This window comes from Aptenodytes forsteri, unplaced genomic scaffold (assembly GCF_000699145.1).
Source record: "Aptenodytes forsteri isolate BGI_AS27 unplaced genomic scaffold, ASM69914v1 Scaffold349, whole genome shotgun sequence".
Taxonomy (NCBI): Eukaryota; Metazoa; Chordata; class Aves; order Sphenisciformes; family Spheniscidae; genus Aptenodytes; species Aptenodytes forsteri.
The window spans coordinates 388,105-407,186 of record NW_008794452.1 but is presented as its reverse complement, the minus strand read 5'-3'; the positions used below and the strand labels follow the sequence as shown (position 1 = coordinate 407,186).

The 19,082-nt window shown below is 40.3% G+C and overlaps 1 protein-coding gene across 2 annotated transcripts in view; it reads left to right on the top strand.

Moving 5' to 3' along the window:
• FAM13C (family with sequence similarity 13 member C) overlaps window positions 1-19,082 on the top strand; it is a 55,706-nt gene that overhangs the window by 11,337 nt on the left and 25,287 nt on the right. For both annotated transcript variants that reach the window (XM_009290501.2, XM_009290500.2), the window contains exons 4-5: window positions 3,829-3,950; window positions 12,284-12,347. In XM_009290501.2, the coding sequence (XP_009288776.1) occupies window positions 3,829-3,950; window positions 12,284-12,347 (186 nt within the window). The remainder of the gene's footprint in view (window positions 1-3,828; window positions 3,951-12,283; window positions 12,348-19,082) is intronic.

Here is a 19,082-nt window from a genome sequence, read left to right as displayed (position 1 = left end):
CTGCCCAGGGAAGTGGTTGAGTCCCCATCCCTGGAAGTATTTAAAAGACGTGTAGATGAGGTGCTTAGGGACATGGTTTAGTGGGCATGGTGGTGTTGGGTTGACGGTTGGACTCGATGATCTTAGAGGTCTTTTCCAACCTTAATGTTTCTATGATTCTATGATTCTGTAAGTGCAGTACCAAGTGACTTCACTTGACCACTTATCAGCTGATAAAATGTCACTAGAGTAAAGCTGTACCTTGGATATTGCATGCAGTTATTTCTTTGAGGGTAGGAGCTGGGTATGAGGGCAGCTGTAACCCTTCCAAAGTATGGGAAGAGAGGCAGGCTGCTGGAATGTGATTACACGGCTGTACTCCAGCTACTTGGTTTCATCTTTCCTATGGTTTCATGAGCAATTCTGCAATGTTAATCTATAGAAAATCAAATTAATTAGGTTTTATTTGACTTCAAGAAGTGAGGAAGCATATGCTCAGAACATAGAGGTTCCATCAAGGGTGTTTCCCTAGGGTTACCCTTTAACATCCTAATGCCATAATTTATGAACAACAACAATAAAGAAAAAAAAAAAGAAAAAAAAAAAACCAACCAAAAACCACCCAAGTCCTCAAACATCAAGCCTGCAAGTGAGTGCTTATTAGCAGCATATATTCTTGTTCTCAGCTTTCCCTTTCATCTAGCAGAAAACATCTTGAATTGCCATGTTTTCTCTGCTGATATTGGAGAGGGGTATTTGTTGCAGAAGAGGCTTCTGCTGAAGCAAGTTTACCACTTTAATGCAGGTTTGGTTTTGCACCTTAACGGGACTGACTTTCTTTGACCGATTAACTTAAGTAGTACAATACTGAGAAGGCTTCAGCCATAAGATACACTTGCTTAACTTGAAATGCTCTTGTTTCACTCATTTACATAGAACCCAAAGTTTTCTTTTTACCTGTATTAACAGCTTTTGCAGTCAACTTCTGAAGCTAAGCACGTCTAAGTGTAAATGTTGAGGCTGTTGCAAGAACTCTAGACAAGATCTTCAACTGGTATAAGTCAATGGCTGTTGCCTCTTCTGGTGTTTTATTGTATCCTGAAACTCCATATTGTCATATGATGGCATAAAAAGCTAGCATCTCCCCTAATAATGCTACTACAGTCGTAAGAACGTCATCTCCTGAACTCCAGTGTCCTGACTTCTTCCCTCTATCCCCCCAGTCTACATCCCTCAGATTTACAAATAATACTAATTCCCAGCTTCAGTTCCAGAGATTTTTCTGAGATCTGATTTGTAGTCTTCCTATGTGTCTCTGTTATTAAATATCTTTGAGAAAGAATATTTTCAGTACGCATCACAGTGATGATGCAGAATTCTTTCTTCCAGCTTTGCTGTTGCCAATATAAAGTTACACTTTTTAGAGAATATAAGTGTTATTCTTTCTACTTTCTGTCATGTCTAATACCTAGCAAAATGTAATCCAGTCCTTACAAGAGTTTCTAAGCGTGAATGAGGAAAATGCCTGTTCTACCTGGAGACCATCAAACCACTGAAGGTTTTTGGGCAAATAAAATAAGCTGAACTTGTTCAATCCACTTCTACCTTGAACTTTAATGAAAACTGTTGTGTTGACCTGTTTAGTCCCCAAGAGCATATGATATTTTTTATATAACTAGGGGAAAATAATGTTAAGATAATAATGGAAAAACTAGAACAGCTGCAAAAAACTGCTGTCCATTTGTAACCTGAATTGTTATTACCGTTTTTGAATAAAATATCATTCATTCAATGAAAAAGTATATTAGATAGACATGGGGAGAGGGGGAGACGTCTGTCCTAGAAGGCTCTGAAGGAGACAAAGGGTAACAAAAGCAAGAGTAACGCTAGTCAGTTGAGTGAAGCTTTCATTCCTTTTGCTCTGACATCACCAGAGCTTCATAACATCTAGTCTGAAAAAAAGACTCTGGTTTGGAGGTCTGTTTTGGAAATTTGCCCCTTGTGGGTAGTAAGTATGGTTGGAAAGCTCGATTAACCTCTGTTGGGTCAGTTCTACTGCAGTGGCTGATACCAAAGCAAACTAATGTAATGCTAGCACAGGTTTCTTCACCTGGCAGGGAAGGTACTTTCAGCCCAGGGGCAGGTCTACACTTCATAAATGCAGTGCGGACATACCCCACGGACGGACGTGTGTGTTAGAGTTAACGCATGGCTGCTTCCTCCTGAGTACCCTCCATCACGATGGTGACAGCTGCCTCTTTCTAGAGATAGATTTCAACACTCTTTTTATACTCATCTCATAGACTAAGTAGGAGGAATTAACGTTCACTTATCCAACAAATATCCTATAGTTAAAGTGTCATCATGGAGAGGAAGTAAAATGCCAGTGATGGGACTTTTTATTTATTTTTGCCAGGTTTTTTTGTTTGGTTGGTTTGGGTTCTTTTTCAAGATCCCTTAGTCCTTCATCATTAATTTTGAGAGGTTGGCACTGAATATTTCTCCTGAGAGGAAACCATTTGGGCAACTTTCTTAAATTTAAAACTTTTTATAAAGTTGACAATCTTACAAAAGTGTAATTTAGTTTTGTTTAAATACAATCTATCTCTAAACAAGCTTCATTCATAATCTGTAAAGATGGAACAGACTAAGAAGGAAGTAAAAGCAGCCACTGTTTTTGTAAATGCAGAATAACCTCAGCCCTCCAAGTTCCCATCCAAACATTTCTATCCAAACTTCCAACTCCCATGCTTTCAACTAAGCTTTGAAACTGGAGCATAATCAGATATACTGCTTTACCAGGGGAAGTGAACACTATTGTTTTGCAAAGCACATTGTATTTTAATTTTGTAAACTATTGGAATAAAATATTGGATGATAAAAGCTAATAAAGAAGTAGGAAAAAGCCCCACTTTGATTATCACATTTTCAAAGAACTTCATTAACTTACCCTTTGCAATGCAAGGGAAATATTATAATCCATTTTATAGGTAAGGAAGTTAAGATGTGCTGAACAGATCTTGTCACAGCCCTACAACTGGTTTTTGAAAGCTTGGAGTAAAATGCATACCTTTCTAATTCCTACTCCCTCAATTTGTTGAACTAAAATGGCTTTTTTATTTTCTGTGTGGCAGGTTGGCTGATGTGACTTTGTTTTTCCTCACTGCCTTTCACTCCTCCTGCGGTAATACTCTGTTCATAAAGCTATGCATATGCTAGGGAAGGGAAAGAGCCAAAGGGAAAAGGAAGCTGGTTAAACCTTACAAACCTTATTTAAGTGAACTGTATTTGCTTTTGTCAGCCAAAATTTTTCTGATGATGCCCAAGTAATAAAATATTACTGACATGTGAATGTGAGTGAACTGTATTTGCTTTTGTCAGCCAAAATTTTTCTGATGATGCCCAAGAAAATATTACTGACGTGAGTAAATAATTTCAAATGAAATGTGAATGTATATATAAGGAAAAAAATTGACCTGTGTAGACATGTGAGTAAATAATTTCAAATGAAATGTGAATGTATATATAAGGAAAAAAATATTGACCTGTGCGTATAGCACCTTTTAGCTCAGAAGCTGATATCTGTTATCTAACTAATAAACAGAAAATGGGTTACGGTCTGCTTTGGTTTCAAAAAATGTTTTACAGTGAAAGAAGATACTAGTTTGTTTAGAACCTTTTCTAGTCTGTGTTTTCCAGTTGTTTCCAGATTATTACCAAAAAATAACAAAGAACCACAATCAGCATCCTGTCTCATGGAGCTCTTTTTTTCTTAAATCGAAATATTCAGCTAAGCCTGATTGGTACTGACAGGGCATTCAACTTTTTTTTTTTTTTTGCTTTGTGCAGGAGCTGGAAAGCGCATTGCCGGGCCTCTCAGAGTGGCAGGGGAAGGCTGGAACCTCAGCTAATGACTATGCACAGAATGTGGCTTTCAGATGCCAGGAAGCAGTTGTGAGATTTCAACAAAGGTAAGCCTTGGGATAAGACAGTGCATTTCACTTCTGATTAACTGTAAGAAAGGCTAATTCATTTGCTTCCTTCTGTATAAAATATTCAGACTCCTGGCGCCCATTGGCAGTTGTATTCTGTATTTATATGCCTAGAACTGTTTGGAGAAAGTGAAAGGGATGAAGATAAGAATGCAAATTTCATCATTCTTTAAACCCCTTACATTTCAAGCAGGAAGAACATCCTCAGTTCAGAAACTTCAATTCCTCTGTGCCAAGTTTCAAAAATATCTTGGCACTTCTTTTCTTTATGCCCCAGTGCTGACTTGTCTCACTCTTTCTCAGAGTTGTATTCTCACTGAGAAATGGGAATGGGAAGCCGCGCACTTGATTTTAGCATGGGTATGCATTTACGTACAGTTTAGACCCTGAGTGCTGTGTAACTGTGCTTGTTCCAATGCTGTGAAGGGTATGGGGTGTTCAGGTCAGGCATTAGCCGAGTCTTGATGGCAGGTAACTCAGCTGATCATGAAGTAACTCAGCTCTGGTAACTACTGGAAGTCACAGTTCCTCCTCTGATCCTTCATGGCTGTGCAAAAGGCTAGAAATGGGGTTTCAACTCACCCAACTGACCCAATCTACCAGTAAGGGTGTGTCCTAAGGATAAGATTTAGCTCCTAGTGACAGGCTTGGACTGTGTAAATAAGATCATGCTCTTCACAGCCATCAGTTTTTGGGGCACTACTTTACAAATTTCCCATGCTCAGGTGCTGGTTTGGCCCTGCTTTGCTGTGCACGTAGAGTTTCAGGCAGGTGAGCCAGGTCTCTGCTCTTTGTTCTCTGCCTCAGGGTGCATGACAGCCTTGGTGCTGTGTGGCGGAGGCTCTGGCTCTCTTTGGAGGGACTGGAGGAGCAGCGGAACATCCCAGGGATGCTCAGTGGGTCAGGGGACAGCTAGTTGACATACAGAGTTCATTGCCTCCAAGGTCTGTTTCAAGTCAGGACTAGGTTAGTAGTGACAGCTGCCATCCAATGGCAGTTTGGTGCTTTATGTGAAATGAACTGATTGCCTTCACCACAGCCTTTAGTAGGCAACATTGTAAATTATATTAATTTGTGCTCTCAAAGGAAGCTTTAGCAGAATGACCAAGCATTTAATTAGCTTTCACAAAGAACGGCTTTCACCCTCTGATGCTTGTATCTGCAGTTGAGACACTGCAAAGTCCCGCATTTCAGAAAGTGTTTCTAATTAGCTCCAGCCTAGGAAGCCTGCCTTCTCCTTTTCTGGCATTCTTTATGCTAGGAAAAAATCACATGGGTTTCTTGTAAAGAGGAGCATAGCAAGTTTGGTATCAGAGAGTTAGACCTACCTAGTGGCTCTGCTGGCAGGAGGTCTGTGTATGGGTAGATAATGAAATAACATTGGTTAATTTTGATTGATGAAAGGAACATGATGAAAGAAACATGGACTTTAAAGATAAGAACCAGAGTAGAACGTGCATGAATAAAACAGCAACCACAGCAAAGTTCCCCTGTCTACTTCAACCGTTTGGCCTGTTTAGTTTGCCTGGTATTAAACCATTGTTCACTATGCTATTTATTCCTGTTTAACACCAGGGTAGCTTCTTAGGAAGCCTGCTATCCGCAAGTGCTAAATCTGTTAAATAACGGTACCTGGATTTACCCTGTTAAGAGCTGTGAAAGCATAGTGATCAAATCTCAACACTGGCCATGTCTTGGTTTGATTGTATTACAACAAAACGGAGGTGACTTTACTCTCAAATAAGGAACTTCAAACATGGAGTAAACAAGCATTAACACATGGTCCCTGGCCTCACACACACACTTTATTTACTTTAACTGTCTTAACTGTCCTTGGGAAAAACATTCCCACCACTCAGCTGGGGCAGGGGACTTTGAATTACATATGCTGAAGTTTCTTTCAGTTTGAGGGTCACTGTGTCTGGTCACTCCTTTTAAGGGTCAGCATCAGCTTGCCCCATCCCTCTGCTGTCAGTCAGCTTTGATAGGGCCAGAGCAATTACATGCCCATGTCTCAGCTCATGCAGATGACTGGCTGCTGCATGTGGATCACAGAACTGGCTCATGCAACAGGCTGTGAAACATAGTATGACGTCTTGCCTTGTTTTCTGCCTTCTCTGCTCTGGGACATGGCAAAGGTTAAGAATTCAGTCTTGGCAGCAGGCAACAATCATAGCTAGATTTTGATAGAACATATCTGCTAGCCCCACAAAACTGGAGTTTCACTATCTTCCACCCCGTTTTTGCTAGGTTACCGGTAAAATTAGCAATGCTCTGGAACACTACATCTGCCTAGGATCCCTAACTCATAGACCAAAAGCTTTCTGGTCTTTTGGAGAAGAGGCAATGGCCACACTGCTGCAGGGGTGCCACTGGGCAGGCTTTTCTGTCTATCAATCAGATGTGTGTGTGAAGGATAGGAGCAGAAGGATTTATTTCCGTCTCGTACTAAGAAGCAAGGTTGATTATTTCTAGTGAGGCTTTGTTGTTCCTTCTGCTTTAATTTAGTTTCTGCAGACTGCTACAGCTCTGTCATTAGGCTTATTGAAGTTTAAAGGTCTAAATGCCTCTGAACTGTACAGAGGTTTTTAAAAAATCTGTTCTAGTGAGTGTGGAGCAGCTAAAACCAGGATAGTTTTAATCTGTCTAAATATGGATTAAAAAATAGTGAGATAAGAAAAACTTTTCAGTACAGTCCCTGTTAAGCAGAGCAATCTAAATTCAGGGTAACCTAACAAGGGATGTTCATAAACAGATACATGACAGAGAAGAATAGAACAGGCAATATAAGAGAAACAATCTGCAGAAATACAACTCATAAGTATATGTGTTGATTGGTTTTTGGGGAGTACTTTCATTTTATGATAACCACTGCAACAGTTAAGGAAAAGTTTTAGTGGGATTTGAGGCAAATGGGAGAATAGACTTGGTGAAGAGGTTTACAGTCAGAAGAACAAGGGAATACTGCCTTGTTCTTGGCTAAGCTACATCTGACGTGTGAATCAAGGATTTTAATTTCAGGAGGTGTTTATCATGCATGGTTTATGAACATCAGCATCAATTTAGAATATGAAATGTCATCTGCATGGAAGGAAACCTTTACATTTTATTAAAAGAACATGAATTTCTAATACTTTTGCTAGTGATTACACTGAATGCTGCCCTAGCCATTTTGTGTAGTTGGGTTTGGATAAGAGTGTAATAGAATCTGCACCTTTGGGAGATAAAAGTTATATGTAGGCCCCAGGAACAAATGTTACAATAAAGAGAATTGCCTTTTTTTAACAGAAAATAGGAAAGTCAGTATGGAACAATACATATGATTACAAAAAGCTGCTCTTACCGATTGCCTTCTGAAAGGCAATCAGCAAAACTGATGTGGATTGCAGAGCTGTGTACACTGCTACCTGAATAGAGGATGGTGTTTTCTTCAGGTGCCTGTTACACAGAGAGGGGGCTGAAACATAGGACTCCTGGGCAGTGGGAATATCAGTGTTTCAGAGAAGGTTGCATTCCAAGTCAGTGTGGGAACTACACTTTGGGGTTTTTTTTAAGTTTTCTGCCAAAGAAAAATTCCTGAAAGTCCCCCCTCTTCCCCATTCCCCAAAAACATGGGAGCGGAGCGGTTTCATTTAGTAGGACTCAGCTGGTGCCTGGGTTGCAGAGGCTGTAGGGTGGCAGTTGCTGTCAGACCTATGACTGTTCTCCAGGAAAACTGGAAATGTTGAGAGTCCTGGGCTGCCCTGGATCTTGAGCTCAGCCAGAGTCTCCCAGGGTTTCTGTGCTTCCCATAAGGGAGACCAAGCTCTAGTGAGGCTTTCGGTATTTAAGTTTTCAAGGCAAGTAGCTTTTGAGAGTGCAGTTCAGGTAGGGACTATTGTAGTTTCCACACTTTCTGCTGAACAGCTACAACTCAGGGATGTGTGGGAGGGAGCAGGGAAGCTGCAGAAGTGCTGAAGTCCCCATGCCATATGGCAGACCCGCACGGGTGAGGCAGAGCTTGTGAGGCTGCGTTCCCGCACAGGCGGCCAGGCGAGCAGGGAGAAAACTTGGCCAGATTCCCTCCGAGTCCTGCCTCAGACCTGGCGAAAATTCATCACGACCAGTATGTGTCTGTGAATAGCTTTCCTTCAGCAAATCAGGATTTGCTGATGAAACATTGCTTTGCTGGGAAATGATTGACCAGTTCCTAAGAACAGTTTCTTCAGAATCTTGACATTAAAAGGTTGGTGTTTATGGTTCCAGTGATACTTCTTGTATCAAGGCATGGAAAGTCCCTGAGCAAGCTCTTGGGTTGCAATATACTTAAAGGGGAAAAAAAAAAAGAAAGAAAAAAGGCGGGGTGGGGAGAGGACAGAGGGGCAAAAAAAAATCCAACATCTTACTGTAGCCCAAGTAAGGACTGTGCCTGGTGAGTATGAAAGGCACTGAAAAACAAGTGTGGCTGTCCACAGCCAGCCTTTATGTAACTGCTGTGATTGATGAGACAGGCACTGCTACACTGGCTCTCTGGCTGCTTATTCCAGCATTCAGAGACTGCCCAAGGAGTAGCCTAGGATGTATCCAAACAGCCTTGGACCCTTAACAGTGTTGTTTCTTTCACTGCAAGCGTGCACTTTCTGTTCATCCAAAAGCCTGTTGCAGTTCTGTATTGCTTTGTAAGGATTCATAGGCATGCTTTTGAAACATTCACCTGCAGCCCTGTATTAAGGTGGCAACTATGTTTGAATTTCGTAATGCTTTTTGCCCTTTGTGGAGGTCTCAGAAAGGACCTTTTTGTTTTCCTGGCACTGAGGTGTGTTGGTTGTGGGGTCTGCCTTTCTGTGAACTCGTGTGATGTAACCTCTAGATAGGCTGAATCAGTCCTCTGATGTGGTACTGAGACTACCCTTTCTGAGCTGTTAACCTGGTAGGCCACTCTCACAGTGGGAAGGGTAAAACTGATTGTTAGACTGGAGACAGGGAAGGTGTACTGGGCCAGGATAAACTGAAAGTGAATCTGGAAAAGGGGTTTCATCCCACAGCACAGTGTGTGGTTTGCTTGCCAGGATTTATCCTGGCATCACTAATGCATTAATTGGCCCAAGACACTGAGCACGTGTGGCATTGTGGTGCATAAACACGTAAGTCTCCTGAGGAAGGGGTTAGTGTAATCCAGGGTTGGACTGGATTGAGACTTGCAAATTACAGGATGTAATGCTCCTTTCTGGGTTTAGTCTGGGAAATAAGTGAATTTGCTTAGGTCATCTTTAAACATTTTTCCTAGTTTTTAAAATGATGTGGTTTTATTTGATTTTTATGTGAGTTTAGAAGTGATATCATGCATAATTCAATAATTCACATGTTCTGGTCTGTTTTTTAAACAGCTCACTGCTCATGCAAATTGATCTTCCCCTTGAAGTCTGGTAGGAGCTCTGTTATGAAAATTAGTATTTAGATTTTTTTTTTTGGTTATGTCCACAAGCTTCAAACGTACACGTTACTGAGTTGCATCTTTGTCATCTGTGCCATGCAGAACGGCATAATTCTGCTGAAGCCAGAGTTGCCAATCGATAGGGAGGGTGAGAGGTCAGGCCTTTCATATTATATAAAGAATGATATAACATGTATTCGAGTAGTAGCCACAGAGAGAATTCCATTTTCATTATTTTACATGATGTACATCATACAAAATAAGGGTTGCCTGCAATTATTCCAAATTTCAGCTAAGGCTTAAAATAATTTTAATGTACTCAGCACAGATGGAAAATTAGGGCTTGTTCCTGCTGCTTTTGAAGTTAATGGATATTTTGTGATTGACTTTTAATGAGAGTAGGATCCAACCCATAGTTATTAAATTGTAAGCCCTTTGTTGCCTGGTGACAATCAGATAACCTGCATTTGCCTAGCAGAGCAGTTAATCTTGGTGAAAACAAAAAAGCACACCCCAAAACTCTCTATATAAAGATGAGCCCAGCATACATATGTGACTGTTTATGTAAATGGTCTTCACACAAAAACAGTTACTCACCTTAATGATTTCAGTATCTCCAGAATCCAAAGAATGCAAAACTAAGAGCATCTTATTCCAGTATTTTTAGTGAAAAAGAAACAGTAAAATGCAAGACTTCTTCATCCCTAAAACAGCAGACAAGAACATCATCCTGAATGAGAGAGGTGTGGTACTTCAGGGGTGCTGTAAACTTTTTACTCTCCAGAGTGCAAGACTCATGAGTGATACAGCTGTGAATTATGTAGGGCTTCGTATAACACCTGTAAGAACTGCTGCTAGCGTTTAGTTTTTTGTTTTCCTTTTTAAGGAGAGTTCACATTTGCTGTGTGTTACGCACCCTGAAAGGAGTCATCCAAATGAATACCAGAAGTGTACAAATCTGACACTTGTCCTTTTCATCCTTTCCTTTATGTCTAGCTCTAGTCCAATGCAATAAATCACTCTAAATATTTTTTTCTTCATTAGTGAATTAATTCTTCAGCTGTTTGTAGCCTTGCAGGTCCTTCCTTACCTGTTATTAAACCAAACTATAAATATTTCACTCTTTCCTATAAAATCAGTCCTTTTGCTCTCCCCTTGCTTTTTCTCAGTTTTCTTTAACTCTTTTCTGCTGCCTCATACTGTCCTCTCTGCTGCCTAAAAGCTAGAGATAGGTTGTTAGGCATTAACCTTTTTGCTTCAGTAATTCCATTTTCCCTCTGTTCTCTTCACATGGAGACATTTGCTATTCATTTTCAGGTGAGATGGCAGAAAGAATATATATATGGAGAGCTACATAGAGATGTAGATAGGTGCTTGTACAACAGTCAGCCAAGGCACCTCGCTGCTTAAGTATCTCCAGAAATCACTCACTTCTGATCATGTACCTGTGTATCCTGAGGGAGGTGCAGGCTGGCTGGCCTGTGAGACCTCCCATTCTGGTGCTATATGTACCACCACTAAAATGATTCATTTTTCCTATGTGAATTGCACACCTTGGATCCTCTGTGGAGGCAAGTGGTTGTTCACCCTGGTGTAGCTAGCTAATATGTCTATTTTGGTAGGAAAGCGGCATATCCATCATTCCAGTCTTTAAATGCCTCATAAATCTATGAAAAACTACAACAAAGGCCTGTGCAACTGTCTGTACTGTTTTTGAGGTCTCTAGAGACTTTAAAAACTATTTGGTTTTGCTGGGATGACTCTGAACACAATAGGTTGAAAAATATGAATTATTTTGTCTAAAGGAATCTGGGGTTTGTGTTATTTTTTGATCATGTCTGTAAGTGAGTCTCACAGGGGCCAGCAAACATTGCCACCTTTTCAGCAATGAGAAATCTGATTCTCTGAGACAGCAATAGTTTTCTTGCTTCAGCTGAGTTGCGAGTCAACTTATGATACACCCATGTCAGGGTTTGAAGTTGAGTGTGGAAAGTCCCTGCTTTGCAGAAGGACAGAGCTGTGGTATGAGGCTATTCAGATTGCTCACCTAATCCATGGGAAGGTTTTTTTAGGCTTCAGTTTCATCCCTTGGTAGAGTGAATTTGTAACTAATCCTGAAGCTGGTTAAGTGTGTGGAGCCTTAGGCCACGACCACATCTGCCTGGATGGGGCACAGTTGTCTCATCAGCCATAGTCAGAAGGAAGAGATTTTTCCCCTCGCTGGTCCAGGACCTTCCTTTCCTATTTCCATGTGGAGAAGCAGTGATACACTGAGGGCAAATCAAAGGTACGGACATCTCTGATGGCTGCAAAGTGACACTCATTAGAAAATGTGGACATCTCTCTTACTCAAAGGATTTCCAGCTCCTCATGAGAGTCCCTTAGGTCTTTGTGACTTTTGCAAAACAGAACTTAAGCAGAAAGTTGAAGATTGGGAGCCTGAAATAGCATCAAATTTAAATATGGAAAAATTTATTCTTTATGGCTCTGATACAGGAAAACTCTTGTTCCTGACTTAAAGCATGTGGGACAAATCGTGCTTAGATTTAAACATATGTCTGAGCTTTTTCTTGGCTTTAACCAAGATCATCAAGATACTGAGAGCTTATCGTGCTTCTGTAGAACTCTTTCTGTGTGACAAAGTGAAGCCAGATTTTAATGTCATAGTTTCCAGGACCTCATTCACAGTTTAAATATATTATTTAAGATTCCAGTAAAATCACTGTTGTTTTGAATGAGGTATAAAATACAGATGTAACTTTCATAGAAATGTTATTTTTTTAATAAAACAACTTTATCCCATAACTTGTAATTTATGTACAGACATGATGAAAAGTTTGAAATATTTGCAGCACAGATAAGCAATCTATTGAGTGAAAATTCTTGTTTTGTTTTGTAGAATAGATCAGACCACATGCATTTCACCGAAAGAAACAACAGAGCAATTTAACAGCTTAAATGAGGTAAGCTTAACCAAAAGTTGAAATAAGATGTTGCAAATTTTGAATTAGATGTTTGGTTTTTGTTAATTCTAAGGTCTTGGAATAATGTAATCACTTGAGAATCTTAGGTTAGCTTTTTAATGAATCATTCTAATCATGTTTTTGGAGAAAACCTTAAAAATGTGATACGAGACTGCTATAATAGTTTAAAAGCCAGAAGCAAGATATTTTAAAAATATTTTAAGCCAACTTTATGCTGCTTTCTGTTTGTGCTCAGAAAAGAATTAAACATTCAATATTGACTGAGTGAAATGCCATCTTGCAAGAACATTTGATTTTTTCCTCATATTACAGCTCAAATGTGTTCAGCTATCAATTACGTTTTGTTTAAAAATAAGGAGTTCTCCAGGTTGCTACATCCTGCATAAATAAACTATGAACGGTACAGTGTAGTCTAAAAGGTACTCTTGTTGTAAGATGGGAGGAGGGGAGGGTTGGAGTGAAGAGAAGAAGCAAGGAAAGCCAAATAACACCTGTGACACTTGAAACGAGCTGTTTTCACAGGGATTATGCCAGGAGGATGATGTGAGAGTAGAGCACAAAGAAGCTGTTTGAGTGATCATGTCAAACAATGGATGAGCCTGGGCTAGATTCTCACAATCAGCAATATACTGGCGCATAGCAGCAAAGCAATAAACAAGCTTTGCAATTATTCAAAATGGGAAACCTTATAAAGCATCTCCCACAAACAAGGGTGTCTGCATGCTAGCATACTGTATGCTTACATACTGCAAGGGCAGTGAACAATACTGGACTTAAACAAGGAGCAGATGATATTTTTAAGTGTAGACCAAGGCAACAGAACAATAGAAGCAGGGGGAAAAAAGAACTGGGGGGGAAGGGAAGCCCATTCCTGTCAAACCATGGAAAAAACAGCTTTGTTTCCATAATGAGCCAGAGAACATCTATGTCTATTAATAGATGCCTGACTTTCATTAGGGGAAAACCACAATGTGTCCTTTTAAAGGAATTCAGACTTAAGCTTCTCCTTACAATGAATTATTTCCTGTGCATTTGTGTCATTGTTGTGCAGCTCACTATTGAAAATCTCAATGCTGACTAGTAAGGCACAATCCATGACCGATATAAGGGAGTATATTCAGCCTCCATCTAGCCAATTAAGGCCCTGGGAGAAACCATTAAGTTGTTTCTTTTGAGAAGCCCCAGTGCAAATAATCACCAAAGCTTCCACTTAAAAGCTTCAATTTAAAATTCTTGCAAAGGATTCCTTAAAGGTTAAGATAAAATATTATAATAAATAAAATCAGTGTAAGATATTAAAACAGATAATTAGATCAGAAATTAAAATAAATTGCTAATAATTTATGGGAAATGAGCAAGGGTTACATTCTGGTGCTTTCTTTTGCAAAATCTTAGATTGTATTGTCTCAGGTCTACTGCAAACCCAAATGGACATGTGTCATAAGAAAATAAATTCCCTTCCTGTATTTGAGAAAGTGGTGTCTCTCCTCACTGGTCACCCGTGGCATTATATAGACCCAGGGCGTATCTTGTTCTATCTTATTGTTGCTATTTTGTTCCCCATAAAGGAAGTTCTGAATTGAAAATGTCATACGCCTCAAGACACAAATATTGCCATAACAGATACCGCAGAGATTTATTTACATTCACATAAAATATGCCGATCTTATTTTATCCTGAACTCTCAGATTAAAAAGCAAGGGAGATGCTTTTATATGTCACTGTTCTAATGTGACATACAAAAGCATTAATTTCCTTAGAGTGAAGAAATTGAACAGGTTGATATTTATTCAGTTTCTTTTCTATATGAATCACTTCAAAGGCGATTAAATAATGAAAGCTTGGATTATTCTCCTTCTCTGCCCCAGCTGATTTCATAAATCCAGTAAATCCATCAATAAACTGGATATAATAGAAAAGCTGCCTTCTTGTCCTGGAGGGGCAGGAGCAGGCCCAGGGGCAGGGTGCAGGCATCCTTAATATTCAGAAATACCGTGTGCGGGGCAGGGTGGTTTCAGTTTATGCAGAAAGCACCAACTCTGGGCTTTGCTTCTCCTCCCTTCTCCCTGTTAGCCTCCAGGCTGAGACCGGGCAGGGTCCATGGGTGGGGCAGACTTATTCCCTTTCTCTCTTCCCTCAGTTCTTAAATTTACCAGACCTTAGGATGTCCACAAGGATGAAACAAAGGATACTGATAATAGTAATGCTTTTTCAGGGAAAGAAATTATTTCTAACAGCAGTGGCTCTCTTTTGGCCATTGTTAGCTATCTGCTCTCTCTGCAGGTATGCAGTGAGCGCTGATTGATGAGCAGGTTTGGCAGTGCTGTAGCTCCTGGTGCAATAAGGGAGAGTGTGGGGCTGCGAGGCTCCATTTGGCACGTTGATTCCTATCAGGCTACAGCCCCCTGGATGTGCTGACCAACATGTCACATGGCACTGGTTCTGCAGGGACCTCCAGCTGGAGAGGGAGTTACTGATGGCACCTACTGAGAAAAAGTTTATAAGCTATTTCAGGGGACTCCCACTCATTGCCACAGCATTTTGGTGGTAAATTGGGAGTATTTGTTCATTCAGTGTCCCATCCTCCAGAGGGATTTAGCAGTGTGAGTGTAGGTGTGTGGTATTTATCTCTAGATGTAAGAGGTTATCTATCACCTCAATAATTCCTTCCCCTAAGGCCTCAACTCTTGATTTTCAATAATCATTGGATGAAAAGAGAGATGTCAGTCGCATACAGTCTACAGGCTTACTTGTTTGTAAAGACGGTTTCTTTACTACAGGCTGAGCTTCCTCTGCAAATGGCAATCGTTTTGTACTGTGTTTTCTCCAGCAGGCAAGAGTATACTTTACTGACTATGTTTTCTTAAAGCATTAGCAAAAATTACAAATAGGAGAGAAATACCACACTGTCTCTGTTCTCCTTAGACTTCCTATAAATGTCTTTATTTTTTCATTATCTTTGATCTGGAATAATGCAGGATGTTTTTTCTTCTTCTAGTGGAATTGGCATAGCTCAAGTTCTTTGAATTGTCAGTTACTTTAAAACGACATGAGAAGAGATAAGAAACCTTTGTCCGAGACAATTATAACTGCTTCTTTTTCAAACTTGCAAAATACTGTTCTTAAGAGGCAACAATATGGTTATTTTTCCAAGGAAACTTAAGGATCCATTTTAAATATTAATATGTCCTTTCATTTGCATTAGCATGGATCAGGAATTGCTGCACCAGAAACACTGGTGTTAGGCACCAGAGTAAAGCTGGAATGAGCATCAAACCTGAAGTGTTTGAACTGAGATCGTTAGCTGATATAATATGCCATAGCTTAAATTACTTCAGTGATACTGGTTTCCCATATAAAAGCTTACTAAAATTTATGATGGTACCCACCATGACCTAACATTTCCCTCTCTATGTATTTAGCTGTTTGTATTTGCTTCTAATATCTTTTGCAACTTCTTTTAAATGGCCAAGAGCAGAGATGGCCCAGTTGGGCCGCAGGGGCAGGTCTGGACCATGAGAGATTTTTAAGTAGCATGTGCACAGGCTGGTTCTTCTCCAGATTAGATATATTGCTGAGTGTGTGCAGCACAGAAGAGTACACATCCCCACCACTGTGGCAGGATGCCTGCCATCACATCAGGGCCGTACAGGTACTGGAAAGTATTAGAGAATTAGGAGGAAGTTGGAAGTGGTCAGTAAGATTTCAAATGAACTTGGGAGGTTTGAGAAGATGAAGACAGGGCTCAGACTATTTTTCTCTCTTCTTGCTTTCCTTTTGCCAGCAGTTGGTAGCATGTTGGCCTGCCCCCAGTGAGCCCAAGGATAGAGGACCCACTGCCAGTTGCTGATATATGGCTGTGTCCCCTCCCAGAGCACCTTGCTGCTCTGCTTGGGCTGCAGTTGCAGAAACAGGGGGCCACACTGCTTCTGCCACAAAGCGGGAGGTCCAGGGCTGGCAGGATCCAGCCCAGCTGCTCTGGCATTGCTGGTACTTCAAGCAGCCGTCTGAGAGGGACAGGACAGGACATGTGGCAGGGCAGGCAGCAAAGTCATCACTACCATTTACTAGGACACTCCTGTTGCCCATGAGTTGTTGACCCTGGGCAGCTTTGTGCTTGGCCTTTGCTTAAAGCTATGACTCCTTACATATGTTCCCATAAGTATGTGGTGGCTTTTCATGTACAGTGTGCTGTGGCAGTACCATAGTACTCAGCTGTGTTCTAGGCGTAAGATGAGGTTGATGGCATACTCCAGATTCATCATCTCCCTGGTAACATCAAAATGATCAAAGCTACTTACTCTTTTTCTCTCTACATCAAATCCCTGTCAAGGGCACATTCATGAAATCATATAAGGTATTTCTATTATTATTATTATTATATGAGTTTTTTTAGTATTTGGCAGCGACTGGAAATTTGCCATCCACCCACCTTCCACAGATGGGTGAAAAATATCATTTAGAGCAACTGAATATAAACCAGCTGGTGAATTACAGCATAAGCATTGCCGAAATACAATGTTTAACAATGTAGTCTATGTGAATGCTTTTATACTGAACTTGCCATAAATATTAATGTATCATAAGAAATAGTGATGCAAAGTGAATGTATTTTCTTGATATGGAAATTTTTTTGTCAAATGCTTGAAGTAACAGTCTGTGAAGGTTAGGTGGTATATTTGTCAGTTATTCGCCTATGTTCAACTTGTTGGTATGTTGTTCTGGTATGTTTGCCTATGTTTTCCTTACTTGCCATCAGCAGTTCTCGTGATAAGGTCCGGGCGGGGATCAGAGTCCTCACTGGTCTGTAACTGGTATAGTCATCTTTTGCTAGATGACATTAATGACTGTAAAACGCTGCCCATCTGTTGTGATAATTCCATAGCCACTTCGTTTGGGTCTAGCTGGGGTGAGAGGCAGTGGAAAATGAAGCCTATCATGGCATGAAAACTCTTCCCAAAACATACCATGGGTACGATTCAAGTCAGCACCCTTTCCTTGACAAGGAAAATTCACTGCCACTTGAAAGCTGTTGAAGGTGAGATGGTTTCCATCATTCTGTCTCTAATTCAAGAAAGCTCTGTAGAGGATTAAAGATGACATTGAAAGTGCCTCATAAAAGATGCTCAAATTGATGGTAAGAAGTCTGCTAAATACACCAAAAGCAGGAAGCCAGGTAGGGTATCGCTGGGACTGCTGGCTGGCTGACATGTAAAATGGGCACTAAGATGATACGGCTGTAAACAGAGAGGCTGAGTGAATTCATTATATTGGTCTTCACTGATAAAGCCCATACTGGGGACATTTGCACACCTGGTATTCTCTTTCTGGCAGACAGGTCAAAGGAGCCAGATCAGTTTGAAGTAATATATGTAAAATATTGGACCAATCAGTGTCAGTAAATGACAAGGAAAAGACGCCAGTCATTCAGGAGTCCTGGAGAAACTGAGGTGTGAAGATGAGACACTGCTGGTCAAGACGGGTAAATTATCCTTACAAATGGCAGCTGGGCCAGAGGATGATAGGTTGTTAATGCAACCTGTACCTGGGAATAGTAAAAGTATTTTCTGCCTCAGATCATAGAAACCAGCTCTATATCATACCATATTTTTAAAGAACAATATTACATTTAGGCATTTCATTATGAATCAGTGCTTGATCTTGCAATCACTTCTTCCCTGGTATTATAGGATGAGATGTCAAAATGTATCTTGACATGAGATGAGAGGAACGTAATTCTAAAATAAATGTATAACACAAGCCATTTCTTTGCTCACACACCTCTAATACCAAGCTGCTTCTGATAGGAATGGCCAGAGCTCCTGTTAGCTCTGGGACTAGGAGAAGGAAGGTGTTCCTGGATTTCCTTTTTGACCTAAGCTGAGGCCAAAGACCAAGTGTTTGATTGTAACCTAATCTGTTTTGTGGAACGGGATATGGATTTTGAAGCACTCCTGACAGCACATAGAGGGTCACGGGATCTGGTTACGGTGATCTTGTGCTTTTTCGAAACTTTCCTACTTTGAGGTATCTCCTAGAAAGAGCTACTTTCTGCTCCCTTTTCACTGCCTGAATTCTATAGAAGGAATGAAAGGATTAAGACTGAAATCTTACCTGCTGTTCTCAGCCGAATTAGTTTCCTTTTTTTTTTTTTTACCTAAAAATGCTGGCATCCTTGGGTTTATAAAAGGGCTGTATTACTATAAAAATAATGCAAAGACATATTAAACTACTCACTACATAGGTGACGTATTGTTACACAAAGGAAATGATTCCAATAAATAAATTCATTATTTCATTAAATAAAACAATAAATTGGTTTCAGGTCTTTGACAGAGTGGGGACAGGAGCTTGTCAGGGTATAAACTTGAGGAAGTTTTTCTGTTGCAACTCAGATTTCTTTTTTCAAAAATTGCTCTTCACAAATACGTACCATTTGAGTGACTTAACATTTTACGTATAATTCTGTGTGTGCCAGCTGTGTGATTATTAAGACACCCTTGTGTGATTTCGTTTTATGTTGCAAGCTGTATTTCCCTTGAGAGGGGGGAACTGAATGTGTGGGGTACCGGTAGTGACTCATTTTGCCCAGTCAGATGGTGATTAGGGCTTTCACAGCATTTACATCACAGCAAGATGCTTGTGTCAGGTTGTACAGCTGAATATTGCATGCAGCATTAAAGATTAAAATGAGAAATGGGCCAAGCATGACAG